Consider the following 14595-nt stretch of genomic DNA (forward strand, 5'->3'; position numbering starts at 1 on the left):
ACCGTTCTCCCTAGTGCAGCACTAGCAAAATGGCTCGGGCATAATTATGGGATGAACGGTGAATTTCCATTGGGAACTGGTGGTCCACGGAAAGGTTTGCAGACCCACTGCTCTAGCTTGATTCCCTCCATAGCTCCTACCCATAGCTCCTACCCTCCATAGCTCTTGCATCCCCTCTCCTCCATCCCTCCCCTCTCTGCACGCCCATGGAGCGTTCTACTCGATCCTGGGCTCCAGTCTGGGAGCAGGGGACTAGGGAAGCTGGAGTGTAACCGACTAATCATTTAACCAACAAGCTGCTGCTTATCGGTTACTGATGTTGGTTAAACTCGGCCGCCTCCTCTGGAGCAGAACCAGCAGAGGCTGGCAGCCCCTCTCCCAAGGAGATTTTCAGCAATTACATGGTTACCTACTTAACCGACTTAATACCGCTAATGGGGACACAAGAGACCTGGCTCTCAGCTCTGGTGCCCACCAACCAGGGAAAGTCCTGATCAGCCTCTGCCGCCATAGGCTGGATCATGCCTAGTGCAGATGGAGTCTTCAGAAATGTAACTGCTGAATTCTGGCAAGTCTCTACTGAGCATGGGTGGAAGGGCAATGTGGTGTGATGTGTGTGTGTTTTTAATTAATGCTTACAATTTGGCCAAATTTAGGCAGCTTTTCCCAGGGGATGGCAAAAGTCATATCCCTGCCAGCAGGGCAATACCCCATGCCAAATTCCAACTCCTTGTTCAAAACACAGAGGCACCAAAACGTCTCAATGAAACGTCTCAATGAAACTTTTTTAATATTAGCAAAACATTTTACCTAACCTTATTCTTGAGCCATTTTAGCTGAAACGTAAAAACTACTGAGCCGGAGACAGACCCTGGACACAGAACATTTCAAGCTGAATGCTTAGAGGTTGGCAAAGTTATTAAAAAAAACAAAAACTGGTTCTTATAACACAGTTTTCAACCACCTTAAATAGAGGCACCATCAGCATCTCAGCTTCTATAAAAGGACCAGATGCTCAAGCAGTGTCAATTAGAATAGTTTCATGTGATTTACAAGAGCTGAGTATTGGGTCCAAACCATGTAAAATTAAGTTAGATCCCAGGAAACTATGATTTCTGTATTAGTGAAAGACCAAAGTAGTTAAGACCAAAGCAAAATTAATGGGTAGCTGGTTTAAAACAAATAAAAGGAAGTTCGTCACACAGCACATAGTTAACCTGTGGAACTCCTTGCCTGAGGAGGTTGTAAAGGCTAGGACTACAACGGGGTTTAAAAGAGAACTAGATACATTCATGGAGTTTAAGTTCATTAATGGCTATTAGCATTCCTACCCATCCTGGCTATCTCAAGCCTCTGTTTGTCGGAGGATGGAGATGGATGGCAGGAGAGGGATCACTTGATCATTACCTGTTTGGTTCACTCCCTCTGGGGCACCTGGCATTGGCCACTGTCGGCCGACAGGACACTGGGCTGAATGGCTCTTTGGTCTGACCCAGTGTGGCCATTCTTGTGTTCTTATGTAAAGAGGCATTGGCTGGCTCTGTGAGATGCAGAGGAAGTTTCTCTGATAGGACTTAGATTCCACAATATCTATCAGACACGTCATCCTAGGGTCTCATCTGATTTGCCGAGAGCTCATAGGATGCTGCCTAACTTTGCCCCTCTAGTCAGTGTACAGGAAACTTTCCATGGTGTTTGGTTTGACCACATTTTGAATCAAAACCATGTGCAAAGAGGTAGTCGGGGTGATGAGTCTGTAAGTATTTACGTGGGGAACAAATATTGGACAATGTGCTCTGTAATCCAGCAGGCAGAAGTACAACACGTCCAGGGTTGGGTAGTTGAAGTTAGACATTTCAGTCTGGAAATAAGACTTGTTAACAGCGAGGGTAATTAACCACGGACACAATCTACCAAGGGGGGTGGTGATGGATGCTCCATCACAGCCAGTCCTTAAATCAAGAGCTACAAGAGTTGTCTGGATGAAACAGGCATTATTTTGGGACAGTTCTCTAGCCTGTGCAGTGCAGGGTATCTGACTTGATCACAGTGGTCCCCTCCTAGTCTTGAGAATCTATGAACCTCTCTCTGCAGTGGGTACATCGTGATGCAGCTGTCAGGATTCTGGCTTAAACTTATTCAGAGCAAAATTTACTCCTTTTCGTTAAGTTTAGGTACTTTGAGACCCAGTACACACGGGTGGGATGATGGCTTCTTGCTTTTGATTTCAGACTGCGCGATAGGGCCCTGTTGATGTGGGCTCTGTACATTGCTAAGCAATTGCCTTCCGTTCAGACTGCTACCCAGCTCTCTCCAGGATAGCGAGCACGAGCTAAGAAGTGTGTTAAAAACAATAATGAAAACTGGTGCTAAAGCAATGCAGCGCCCCGAGTTTGGGGTTAAACACTGTAATTAACGTGCTCAGGGGAGAGAAAACAATTCTCTGCTTGCTTTGCTACCACAAAATCATGTGGTCTTAACAAAGCATTTGTCAATTGTGTGTGGCACAGATGCTAATTATATGTAAATCAGCCCTTTGGAGACACATTTCATGTACAAATGGAGCCTTTGAATAACTTTGGGACAAGCATTGGTTGAAGAATTCTGGAGCCAATTCTCAGTTATGCTACAGCCCCTTTATGTTCCTCTGGCAGAATAAAGGGGACTCAAGTGGGCAGAAATGGCCCCCTTAGAATGCCCCCTACCAGGAACCCTCCAACCCAGTGCTGCTGGGAGCGCTCATGTCTGTGACTGGGATGTCCCTGGTTTATTAAGCACCCCCTGCAACATACATTGGCCCACTCTGGGAAGCTGCGTTAATCCCACCAAAGGCTGAATACAGGAACCATGAAGACGGCTTCAAGCCACCTTTCCCCACCTCCTCTGCCTTACGTGCAATTACTGAGAATCCGATCCTTTCTTTTGACACACACAACTGTAAAAACAAGTGGCAGTGACCTCTGACCATTTCAGATTCCAGCCACACGCTTCCTTCTCCTTCCCAAACACCATTTAGCTTGAATTCTGTCCACGTCAAACCGCGGGGAGCGAGTTTAGAAATGCACTAGCAGAAGGGGGGGGAGGGAAGAAGAGTTCTTAAAAAGTGACGCTGTTTCTGTTCTCAAAATGCTTGCACTCCAATATTTTCATTTTATTTACAGCAAGCTTTGCACGTCCCCCCTCGGTCATTGCAAGTGGCTCACAGGGCCCAGTTGAAGAATTTGTCACTGGTTCCCATCTCTCTTCCCCTTCTACTCAGCATCATCATTGAACAATTAAAAGAGGACTTCTGTTCCTGGGCCCTTCGTTTAGAAGGGGACAGAAAGATTGTCTATCCTCCCCATCCCCTCTTTTTCATTCTCTGGGTCCCGGGGTCCTTGCAGAGGTTCTGAGGGGCAGGTGCAACACTCGTGGCCTTTCTCCGTGGAGATGCAGCATTTGGGAACACCAGCAGGTTTCTTCCACGGGGAGGTAGAAGACTGGTCACTAGCTCTTACTGTTGTGGGATGAGAGGCCTGACCCTTCTCACCTGCTGGAGACTCAGCCAGCTCAGAGTTGCTTGAATGTGCTGTGGGGAGCAAAGCCAGGTCTGTGCTCTCCTCCTCAGGGGTGAGCGGACTATCGAGCATGGGGATGATAATGGCCTTGTCACTGCTTTGGGGGAGGCTCAATAAGTCTTCAGCCATGTCCTTTCTCTCGGCCGAGTCCTTGCTGGAACTGAGCCTTGCGGCGTTCGTTAGAACCTGGCTGTTCCCAGTGCCAGGTTTCTTCTTCAGAACGGTAAGAGTGTGAGATGCCTCTCTTCCCTTGTTGATAATCCCTTGAACAGCTTTTAAAGCCTGCAGCATCTTTATACCAGAACCTTGTGGCAATGTTTTCATACTGAATCCTTGTTCCAGTGCCTGGTCTTCCTGGCTTCCCTTTCCGTCCATCGCACTGCTTGCTTGGAGCTCCGTGGCTGAGGGAATCGGTTTTTCCGTGGCTGGCAGCTGCTGCTCATGGCTTCCTTCCACGGCTTTCCTCTTGGGGAGGATCTCTTGGTGCCCACATCGTCTTTCACTTACAAGTGCTAATTTACTGACCTTGTGCACCAGCTCTATCATGCAGTGTGACATGGAGGGGGTGTGCAAGCTGGAGACATCTCCTGGAAACTCACCGGAAACCAGGCCAGAGGCACCAGGGAGTGGACTTTTCCTAGTTGTAAAGGAAAACAAGCAGAGTGGGACACGTGGCCACCTGAGGTTCAAAATGGGAAACCGCAAGTGGCTTCTGTGCTGCAAACACATTGAATTTGTTACTGCCAATCAGACTGATTCACTGGTAACAATCTTTCTTCTCAGTCTGATTGATTTGGAGCATTTCCTGTTTTGCAGGAAATGTCAATATTTCAAAATCTGGTGTCAGTCTGAATTGGAATGAAAACCAGGGTTTTCCTGGGAAAGAAAAATACAGGACTACGGCTACATTTCTATTACTATTCTACATCCTGGGAAAGAGACATTCTGAAATTCTATTACAGAAAAACTTAGGAATTTCATTTCAAAATGGAAGTTTTGCTTTGAAATTGGTTTTGTTTTTATATTTGTAGATTACTTCTGTGTTTGCACTGTTTCATGAAATGTTAGCAGCTGTATTACCTAATGACAGGTAATACCAAGTCCTCCCGGTATCGTGATACGACATAAAGTGTCCTATTATGCCCTACCATTTTTGATTTGTTCTAAGACAACATGATTTGCCATATTATGATATAGTTAGTAGTTGAAATATTTGAATTTATTTTATTTCTAAATTCATTGAGGGCAGCAGCTATTTGGTACTAAGTGAAACATCTTATTTTCCAAATCAAAGTGTCTCCTGTTTGTGGTGGTGGGAAATAGTTTGGTAGTTAAACAAGAAAAGAAACTAAGCCCATGGGCTTAGCTCCTCACGGGTAGTTAAGTTCCATTTCCATGTGATGTGATTGGACATTCGGAGCCTAAACACCTTTGAGGATATGGGCTGTAGGGTTATGGAGGAGTAACTCTTTCAGTCTACTGGTGTTAGTCAGTGAGCATTATTTTCTTAGGATATTGAAGACGAGCTCCTCTCATTAGCATCTGACTGAAAATTGCTTCAATGAAAATTTTCCCATTGGCTCTAGGAAGGACCTCAAGTCTGGGCCCTGAATGAGAAACCATCTTAATGCACCTGAAACCTTTTGGCAAACATAAAGGCTGTGTCTATACTGGCATGAATTTCCGGAAATGCTTAAAACGGAATAGTTTTCCGTTATAAGTATTTCCGGAAAAAGAGCATCTACACTGGCAGGCTGCTTTTCCGGAAAAGCCCTTTTTCCGGAAACGCGTCTGTGGCCAATGTAGACGCACTTTTCCGGAAAAAAGCCCCGATTCTCATTTTCTCATTTTTTACGGAAAAGACTACTGTGCTGTCTACACTGGCCCTTTTCCGGAACAGTATAGTTTTTCCGGAAAAGCAGCTGATTTCTTACAGTAGATCGTCACTGCTTTTCCGGAAATTCAAGGGGCCAGTGTAGACAGCTCACAGCTTATTCTGGAAAAGCGGCTGATTTTCCGGAATAAGTGGCCCAGTGTAGACACAGCCAAACAGTTTAGGAACTCTTCTGTCTCCCCTTCCCAGGCCTTTCCTTCTGTCCTTTAACTTTACACTTTAAAGGTCAAAACGCAAAGGTTATAAAACTATGGTACGCCCATGTGACGTAGTGGGGGTACCTGGCTGGTTTCTATGCTGCTGGCTCTGGGGTAACCCCCACTGGCTGCCGTGGGTACCACGACCCAGCAAAACAGGACGAGTCACTATGCAAACTATTATGGCCAGACACCCCCCATGGAGAGGAACAAAGGAAGGTGGAATACTGCCCTGGCTGGGGGGCAGGGCGGGAAGAGAGTTAGTTCCTGTCTGGAAAGCAGGGGAGAAGGAGCTGGGGAGGGGGGCTGGGACTCCCCTATCTCAAGGGGGCACTGAGGCCTCTTAGCCCCAGTTCCTGTAACCAGATTACATCTGTGCTATGCTGTATCCTGGAGGAGCAATAAACCACCCTCAATTCCACTGGCTGGTGGAGTCTGTTTGTGCCATTTCGGGGTGCAGGAGACGGGGGACCCCCAACGCGCCGTCACAGCCCACATCTTGAATTCTGTGCACAGATGTGGTCTCCTCACCTCAAAAAAGATATTTTGGCCTTAGAAAGGGTTCAGAAAAGGGCAACTAAATGATTAGGGGTTTGGAACGGGTCCCATATGAAGAGAGGTTAAAGCGACTGGGACTTTTCAGTTTAGAAAAGAGGAGACTGACGGGGGATATGATCGAGGTCTATAAAATCATGAGTGGTGTGGAGAGGGCCGATAAAGAAAAGTTATTTATTAGTTCCCATAATAGAAGAACTAGAGGACACCAAATGAAATTAATGGGTAGCAGATTTAAAACTAATAAAAGAAAGTTCTTCTTCACACAGCGTGTAGTCAACCTGTGGAACTCCTTGCCAGAGGAGTGTGAAGGCTAGGACTATAACAGAGTTTAAAGAGAAGCTAGATAATTTCATGGAGGTTAGGTCCATAAAAGGCTATTAGCCAGGGGATAAAATGGTGTCCTTGGCCTCTGTCTGTCAGAGGCTGGAGAAGGATGGCAGGAGACAAATCACTTCATCATTGTCTTTGGTCCACCCTCTCTGGGGCACCTGGTGCTGGCCACTGTCGGCAGACAGGCTACTGGGCTAGATGGACCTTTGGTCTGACCCAGTACGGCCGTTCTTATGTTCTTAAAATGGGTCCCATCACCGCATCCACCTCCTTGAATGTTCTGGAGCAAAAGGACCCCAAAGAAGTCCAGAGGCAGTTTCTAGTCCATTGATGTCACCTCTCAACATGACAGTTGGGACTATTATGAGTTAATGACTGCAGAAGGCTGTGGTGCAAAGAGAACCAGCAAATTGTGGGTTATTAAGATGCAGCTCCTCAAGGCTGATCATGAGGAACCATGTGCTTGCTGGCCAAATTCGGTGTTCTCCTTTGCCCCCTGGACAATAGCCCGATCTGAAAAGTGCGGCTCTGATGGTACAGATCTGATGGGCAGTATCAGTGTTGTGATACTGATGACTGGAATAGATACTTATGGGTAAGGCCAGTGGCTAAGGAAGTGGAGAGTTGTGTATGAGTGCTGTGGGGAAGGAAGCACTGGATTGTCATCTGGTCTGCTTCCCTAGGTCAGCTTGCTAGGACAGTTGCTTTTGAGTCACCTACAGATCAGTTCCAGTGTGTATTATGTATCAGAGTTAATAGATACACTCCCTTGTAACTAAAACCCCTCCCTACCAGTAGACTGCCCTGGGCTTTGGTGGATTTGATCTAGCCCTGATAATGTAGTGGTTTTAGGACCTGTCATGTCTGCTTGTGTTGTAGCCTGTTACTTAACTCAAGTTGTTTCAGTATAAGAGGGACACGTGGTTTGCTTCTGGCTCAACTCTGCTTTATGCAGGATTCCAGCTACAGTTGCTTCCTAACGCAATTAAGACCTGTCTACGCTGGGGTCTCATCTACACGCAGGAAATTAGGACCTGAAAATCCCCACCAGTGGTACCAACCGTGGAACTGTAGTGTTGACAGAGCTCAGGCAATTTGATCCCCTTCTCTTAGGAGGATGGTTTTAAAAAATGCCTGGGATAGAAACACCCAGGTGGAAAAACATCCGAGTTTTGTTTGCTCTACAACTTGCACTGGTGGGGTCATTACACATCCCCATTTCTGTATATGAGAGGCAGCCTGACCGGACTTGTCATGTGAACCCTTGTGGCTATGGCTGTGTTTACAGCACTGTTCTAGAACCCAGAGAAAAGGCTTGGCCAGTTCATACCTGGGGGACCTGTGTCTCTCCTGGGTGAAAACAGGTGGCCGGTTGATTCGAAGGGCTGATTTAGGTGGCTTCTGACCTGGCTGATGAGCTAGGTAGATGGAGCGCAGATGCTGCTTCACATTCTCCCGTGTACAATAGTAAAAGGTCTTTCCTGGAATAAAAGTCCAATAATCAATAGGAGCCTCTCTGCCACAGAGCCTTAGACACAGCATTTTTAAACAAGGAAGCAAATATTTTCCATGCTTTGCCTTTGTGCTCTCGAGTTCAACCCAAAGCGGCAGAATTCTCTGGCTTATTTTCCATTTCACTCCCTGCCCCATGCTGGGATGTTAGTGCCAGGTATCCCTGACAGCCCAAATGTGCCGTTACAAATACTTATAGGATATGGAGTCCCCCATCTTCAGTGCCAATGAACCAACGTGCAGTGAAACCACCTCCTGAGTCCTGCAAACTGCACCCTGGCATAGGGTGACAGTGTGAATGCCGAATCTCAGAAGGGTAGCTGTGTTGTTTCTGCAAAAGCAATGAGGAGTCCTGTGACACCTTAAAGACTAACGGCTTAGCTTCACTCTGCGGAAGATCAATGTGGCCATGATTGATCTCCCAGAGTTTGATTTAGTGAGTCTAGTTAAGACTCGCTAAATCAAACTCAGAGGGCGTCCGGTACTCCTGCTTTTCTGAGGACTAGGGGAAGCTGATGGGAGTGTTTGCCTTCTGCTGTGAGGACATCTCCAAGCTTGGCTTAAGTTGCATACCTTAAGCTGAGCTGTTGGGTCTAATGTAGACCTGGCCTAACAGATTGATTTGGGCATAAGCTTTTGTGCGTAAAATCCCACTTTTTTGTGTGTGGGGGTAAAAACCATGCATCTGACAAAGCATTTTTTACCCATGAAAGCTTATGCCCAAATCAGTCTGTTAGTCTTCAAGGCTATATCTAGATAGCAGCACTATTTTGGGATCCTGGAAGTATCCCCAAATAGCTATTCCGTGTCTTTAAATGCACCCGTTATTTCAAAATAACAGGCATGCTATTCCAGTGTCCCTGTAACCCTCAAGGGTTAAGGTACATTTTGAAATAGTGCTTTATTTCGAAATTTGATGCTGTGTAGACAGCACCAGATTTGAAAATAAGCCATTTTGAAATTAGATCGAAATAAGATACACAATTTGTGTAGCTCAAATTCCGTATCTTATTTCCACCTATGGGTGCAGTGTAGATGCACCCTAAGGTGACACAAGACGCCTTGTTGTTTTTTTAGTATGAATGCCCACAGCCCCGATACTTTTGTCCTTGGTTTGAGCCATCTGATTGGAACATGTGCATATTCTATCTTGCAGCCTTATTTCTACTGTTGCAATGAATAGAATGGCAGAGCAAGCTGGATGCACTCAGCTTCTGCACAGCTGGGCAGTCCGGTCATATCTGATAACAGGAGCAGGAGGAAAGTGGTGATGTTCTCTTTTGCCTCTAGAGTTGACACTGCAAACATGGGAGGTTTGTACTTCTCTCCCGCCCAGTTGATTGTCCAGAGACACTGCGCTAGCCAGAAACGTTACATAGCATCCATCCCACAAAGACACTGTCAGTGTCTTTGTCAGTAACCAAGTGAGTTATAAGATCAAGAACACATATTCCTGCGCATCCAGAAATATAATCTATGCTATCATGTGCCGAAAGTGTCCGTCTGCTATGTACATTGGACAAACATCTCAGACACTTCGCCAAAGGATTAATGCCCACAAAACAGATATCAGACAAGATCACAAAGAGAAAACAGTTTCTTGCCATTTTAACCAGAAAGGACACTCTCTCAATGACTTGACCACCTGCATTCTGCTACAAAGACCTTTTACATCTGCACTTGAAAGGGAATCCTCTGAACTGTCATTCATGTTAAAATTCGACACTTGCCAACAAGGACTCAACAAACATTTGAACTATCTCACCCATTACCAAGATAGTTTCCCCAATTATCACCTCTAATACCATTAACTCACAAACATCCCACTCTCCCTACCTCTAATATCATCAATTCACAGACACTTACCTTCCTTCCTCCCCCCCCCCCCCGCATCCCCCTCCTCTTCTGCAATGTGATTTGTCCTTTTCATATTTGTTCATTTTTTTTAATTGTATCCTTTGGTATATATGGTTGTGACTACTTTCTTCCACTATTTGATCTGAGGAAGTGGGTCTGGCCCACGAAAGCTCATCATCTAATAAACCATCTTGTTAGTCTTTAAAGTGCTACATTGTCCTGCATTTTGCTTCAACTGTCAGTTCAGTTTCCCCAGATGGTCCAGGCCTGTGCTGATGTTTGTGCCACGTTAAGGAGATCTGGTGGACAGGGTGATAGCCACAGTTTCACTCTGTCCCTTTTTGGCATACAGCTGGACATAGTCTGGCAGCTAACGTGGTGGGAAAAGCATGACCAGCACACGTTATGCAGGTTGGCCAACTCCTGGTTTTGTTGTGAGTTTGCCTGCCTGCTGTGTTCAAAGAGTATGGTAGGAGTCATCTACAGTAGTGGGCAAACCATGTCAAGCCAAGATTGGGAAGCACTGAAGAGAATTGTGGTAGACACCAGTTGTGAACAGCTACCCACTTTCCTAGCATATGAGCAGAGATTAAAGAGACTAGGACTTTTCAGCTTGGAAAAGAGGAGACTAAGGAGGGACATGAGAGAGGTCTATAAAATCATGAGTGGTGTGGAGAAAGTGAATGAGGAAAAGTTATTTACTTGTTCCCATAATATAAGAACTAGGGGCCACCAAATGAAACTCATGGGCAGCAAGTTTAAAACAAAGGAAGTTCTTCTTCACACCGCGCACAGTCAACCTGTGGAACTCCTTGCCTGAGGAGGCTGTGAAGGCTAGGACTACAACAGGGTTTAAAAGAGACCTAGATAAATTCATGAAGGTTAAGTCCATTAATGGCTACTAGCCAGGATGGGTAAAGAATGGTGTCCCTAGCCTCTGTTTGTCAGAGGGTGGAGATGGATGGCAGGAGAGAGATGGCTGGATCGTTACGTGTTTGATTCACTCCCTCTGGGACACCTGGCATTGGCCACCGTTGGCAGAAAGGTACTGGGCTGAATGGACCTTTGGTCTGACCCAGTCTGGCCATTCTTATGTCCTTATGTTCTTACCTGGAGTCATAAACTGGTATTGTGCAATGGTTTGGTATCGCTTTTTCTCCAGCTCTTCAGGGGTCAGTCTTTACCCAGAAAACAAGACAGGAAAAGCATCACAGTTAGACCAAGTGTTCACCTCTTCTCATCTCCACGGCTGAGAGAAGCAGCTGACCAGACCTGACCATCAAATCCTCTCACCCGGGCTACTCTCTACTTGCTAATCAGATCGTGGGGCACGTTTACACTACATAGAAGATCGACGCTACCACGGTTGATCTTCCGGGGTTCGGATTCGTGGGTGTAGTATAGACACACCAGATCAAACTCAAAGGGTGCCCTCATAGAAAGGCACTGGTACTCCGACTCCTCGTGTGGAGTAAGGGAAGCTGACGGGAGCGTTTGCTCCTGCTTACCTCCCGCTGTGTAGACGCAGTTACATAAATTACGTATTTTTAAACTGGAGTTGCATATCTTGCTTTGACCTTCCCATGTAGTGTAGACCAAGCCATAGAGATTCCATGTGTTACAATATGAGGGTGTGAGGGCTGACGCAGAGGGACGATGTTTGCACCAGAACCCTATGTTTGAGGGTGGTTACGCTCTGAAAAGCCTCTCTAAAAACTGCAGGACAGACTCCAGTGCCAGGTCCGTTCTCTCAGTGACTCCATTTCAGATATGTTCAATTTACAACAAAAGACTGTTTCTCCTTAAGTTAAGCAGGGCCCTTTCTAGTTCACTTGCTATCACTGGGGATAATTCTTCTGCTGGAACTCAGTAGACATAGTAGTTGATGCTCTGGCCACATGGATTCAGCTCGCTCTCCCAAAGCTGAGCTGCTCTGCATAGTTAACAGAAGTAAACAGGTTGTTCAGTGAAGTCAGTGGCAGTGAGTTGGAGACACGCAAGAGCTGCTGAGCGCTATTTTTTTACAGTCACAGTTCTGACCATAGCTACATTTAACAGTTAGCACATGGGTACAAAACTGAAAAGAAATGCTGTTCTGAGACATGCTTGCCTATCGGTCTATGTTTCAGTTATAGCCTATAAGGTGATCAGTTAAAAATGTGCTCAGGGGAGTGTATTACCTCTTATTCTCCCCAAGTCTGCTGAAATCACTGTATCTTTGAGCTTGTGCTGGCTGTATATGGTGTCTTCTCTTGGTCACAGTGCTGTCTTCACCTCTTGTCCCAGGATTGTACGGCTTTTTGGGAGTTAGAAAGGAAAAGATACAAATAAGAAAAGTTGAATGTATTTCCAGATGAAGTGAATCCTCATTCAACACAAAGGAAGATTCAAACTCAGGGATGCTGGAGAGAGTATTTCTAGGTAGTAACCTTAATTTTGCTTCTCTTGCAAATAATACCCTGTGCTGAAGTCAAAATAATGGCATCGGTCACAAAGTTATTAATGAAATAAGGAAAACTTCACCACTGGGTCACTAGTTCAAATCCGTGTTGAAGGATTTCAGATTCAAATACACACTTTCTCCAGCAATAAGTGCTTGATACATGGAGGTACTTACACTCCCTGAGTTTTGTTGGACTGCTGGCTTTGGGGGGGCACTGTAGCATCTGGATTCTGCAGGTATCTCGGAGTGAGACGCATAGGAATTGCTCCACCCACTATGTCGGTTTTGAATAAACATCCTGTGAGAGAGAAACTAAACATGTTGCCAGTTCTTTAGTATCGGAGCCAAATGAATCTCGATTGTAACCCAGTGGCTTTAATGGGCTTTCACTAGGGACAAACGCTGCCCAGTGTGTTCAGTGTAGCAAAGCTGCTTCCTCTGAAAAGTGACTATTACAAGTAATAATTTTTAAGTTTATCCTGTACAGACTAACTCGGCTACCCCCTGAAGTTTCTATTACAAGTAAGTGAGGAGAACTTGAGAACCTCTCCTGGTTCGCTGTTTGATTAGCTGTCGTAACAATGAATTTTGCCTTGGTAGGTGGAGTCTGTGTGGTACAGCTTGGGGCTTGTGAGCCTTTCACACTCTTCTCCTGAAGTCTTGGTAAGTGATCTGATTAGCATTGTTACGGAAAAAATGAATGGCAGGGGTTGAAAAGCGCTGCACCCACCAGGGATTTTTTCCAACTCTAGGCTTCAGTTATACACTGGGAGGATTGTTGGGGTTGGGGGTGGTGTCTGGGGAGCTTGAAGGGAAATTATTATTGGCCTCTCCGCACCCCGAAGCGAAGTGGCCATCTAAATGTGGTATTGCGCTGACTGTAAGAGCCAACTCAGACCCAGCAGGGGTGCCCCCGCACCACTCCTCTCCTCCGCTACTGGTATCTACACCCAAATCGCCCTCCATGTGAGACAAAACTAGCAGACAGACCGGGACTGGACATACTAGCTCCTTCACTCTGCTCTGACCCCATTCCCTGCACCCCAGGGCTTCCCCCACTGCTGACACTGCACTTTTCAAATCTCCAAAGCTGTTGGATTTGAAAAGGATGGGGCATCTAACTAGCAGGGACGCCCCGAGCACAGTGGAGTGCAAATCAGGCTGCAACAGCGGGACCAGAGGAGGAGACCTGGATGTTGCCACCATCAGAAAAGGTTGCATCTTTGCCCACGAAAGCTTATGCTCCTACACTTCAGTTAGTCTATAAGGTGCCACAGGACTCCTCGCCGCTTTCATCAGAAAAGGGATTCTGAACTTTTCCACATGCTCAAATAGCAGGAGCGAGTGTATGGGAGAAGTGCAGGGCCAGCATAGGTCCCACTCCATTCTCTCAAGGGAGCTGTGCACACTGAGTTCAGTCCATACGGATTTCTGCATGCAAATCCCTAAGTCTGCACTGGCAATGGGGGATGTAATCTCCAGATCAAGGAGCCCTTGCTTGGGCTGAGCTAGCACACAATACAGAAGTGCAGCAGCAGGGGCGCATGAAAGCGGAGGCGTTAGTGGGGCAGCATCTGATTCCATCGAGGCCGTAGGCACAGACTCGCCTGGCTAACATGTCCCCCTGCATTCACACTGCTGTACTTGGAGCTAGTGCAAGTATGTCTCCTCAAGCTGGAATTGACATCGTCCCACTCCAGCATGGACACACACGTAGAGAATGAGATCATAGAAATGCAGGCAAGGCGCAGCAGACAAGGTATTACCTCTTGCGAGTATTTATATCCTGGTCTGAAAGCGTTCTCCTTGGTGTTGGTTTCTGTCCCACAATACCTGATGCTGGTCGTTTTGTGACCCAGTGGGAGAGTCTGGTTTTCATTTCCTTCTGTTTCTCAGAGTTTTTCTTCATTCTGGGCTGTTTAACCTTCGACCCCTGCCTGCCTTCCATCCCAGGCTGGGGGAGGACTTCCTTCAGTTGGGCTGCTTCTGCCATGCTGTCCTTGCGCCTTCTGGATCTTTGTCCTTTATTGTTAATCTAGAGATTTATTCTCCTGAAGACAGAAGGAGAGGGGGGAGATTATTAGAGAGAATTTCAGGCCCAAAGTGACTGCATATGCTGTTCTGCAAATGACAGAGATAAACCCCACCCACTGAAAACATCTCTGATCTGTGGGTCAACCACAACATGAACTGAATAAGTGTGGCAGTAGCGTTCAGTCACCTGCCAACTTCTGATTCCAATAGGGA

At 46.3% G+C, this 14595-nt stretch overlaps 1 protein-coding gene across 1 annotated transcript; it reads right to left on the minus strand.

Moving 5' to 3' along the window:
• Positions 1-3308: 3308 nt before the first annotated feature.
• On the minus strand, positions 3309-14257 carry LOC112543732 (uncharacterized). The gene is made up of 6 exons (XM_025178511.2): positions 14115-14257; positions 12523-12646; positions 12086-12201; positions 11016-11083; positions 7867-8017; positions 3309-4194 (listed from the first exon to the last, which is right to left on the minus strand). The coding sequence occupies exons 1-6, from the start codon at positions 14255-14257 to the stop codon at positions 3309-3311; spliced, it is 1488 nt and encodes a 495-aa protein (XP_025034296.2).
• Between the last annotated feature and the right edge of the window lie 338 nt (positions 14258-14595).

The sequence above is a fragment of the Pelodiscus sinensis genome, chromosome 22 (genome assembly GCF_049634645.1).
Source record: "Pelodiscus sinensis isolate JC-2024 chromosome 22, ASM4963464v1, whole genome shotgun sequence".
NCBI lineage: Eukaryota > Metazoa > Chordata > Testudines > Trionychidae > Pelodiscus > Pelodiscus sinensis.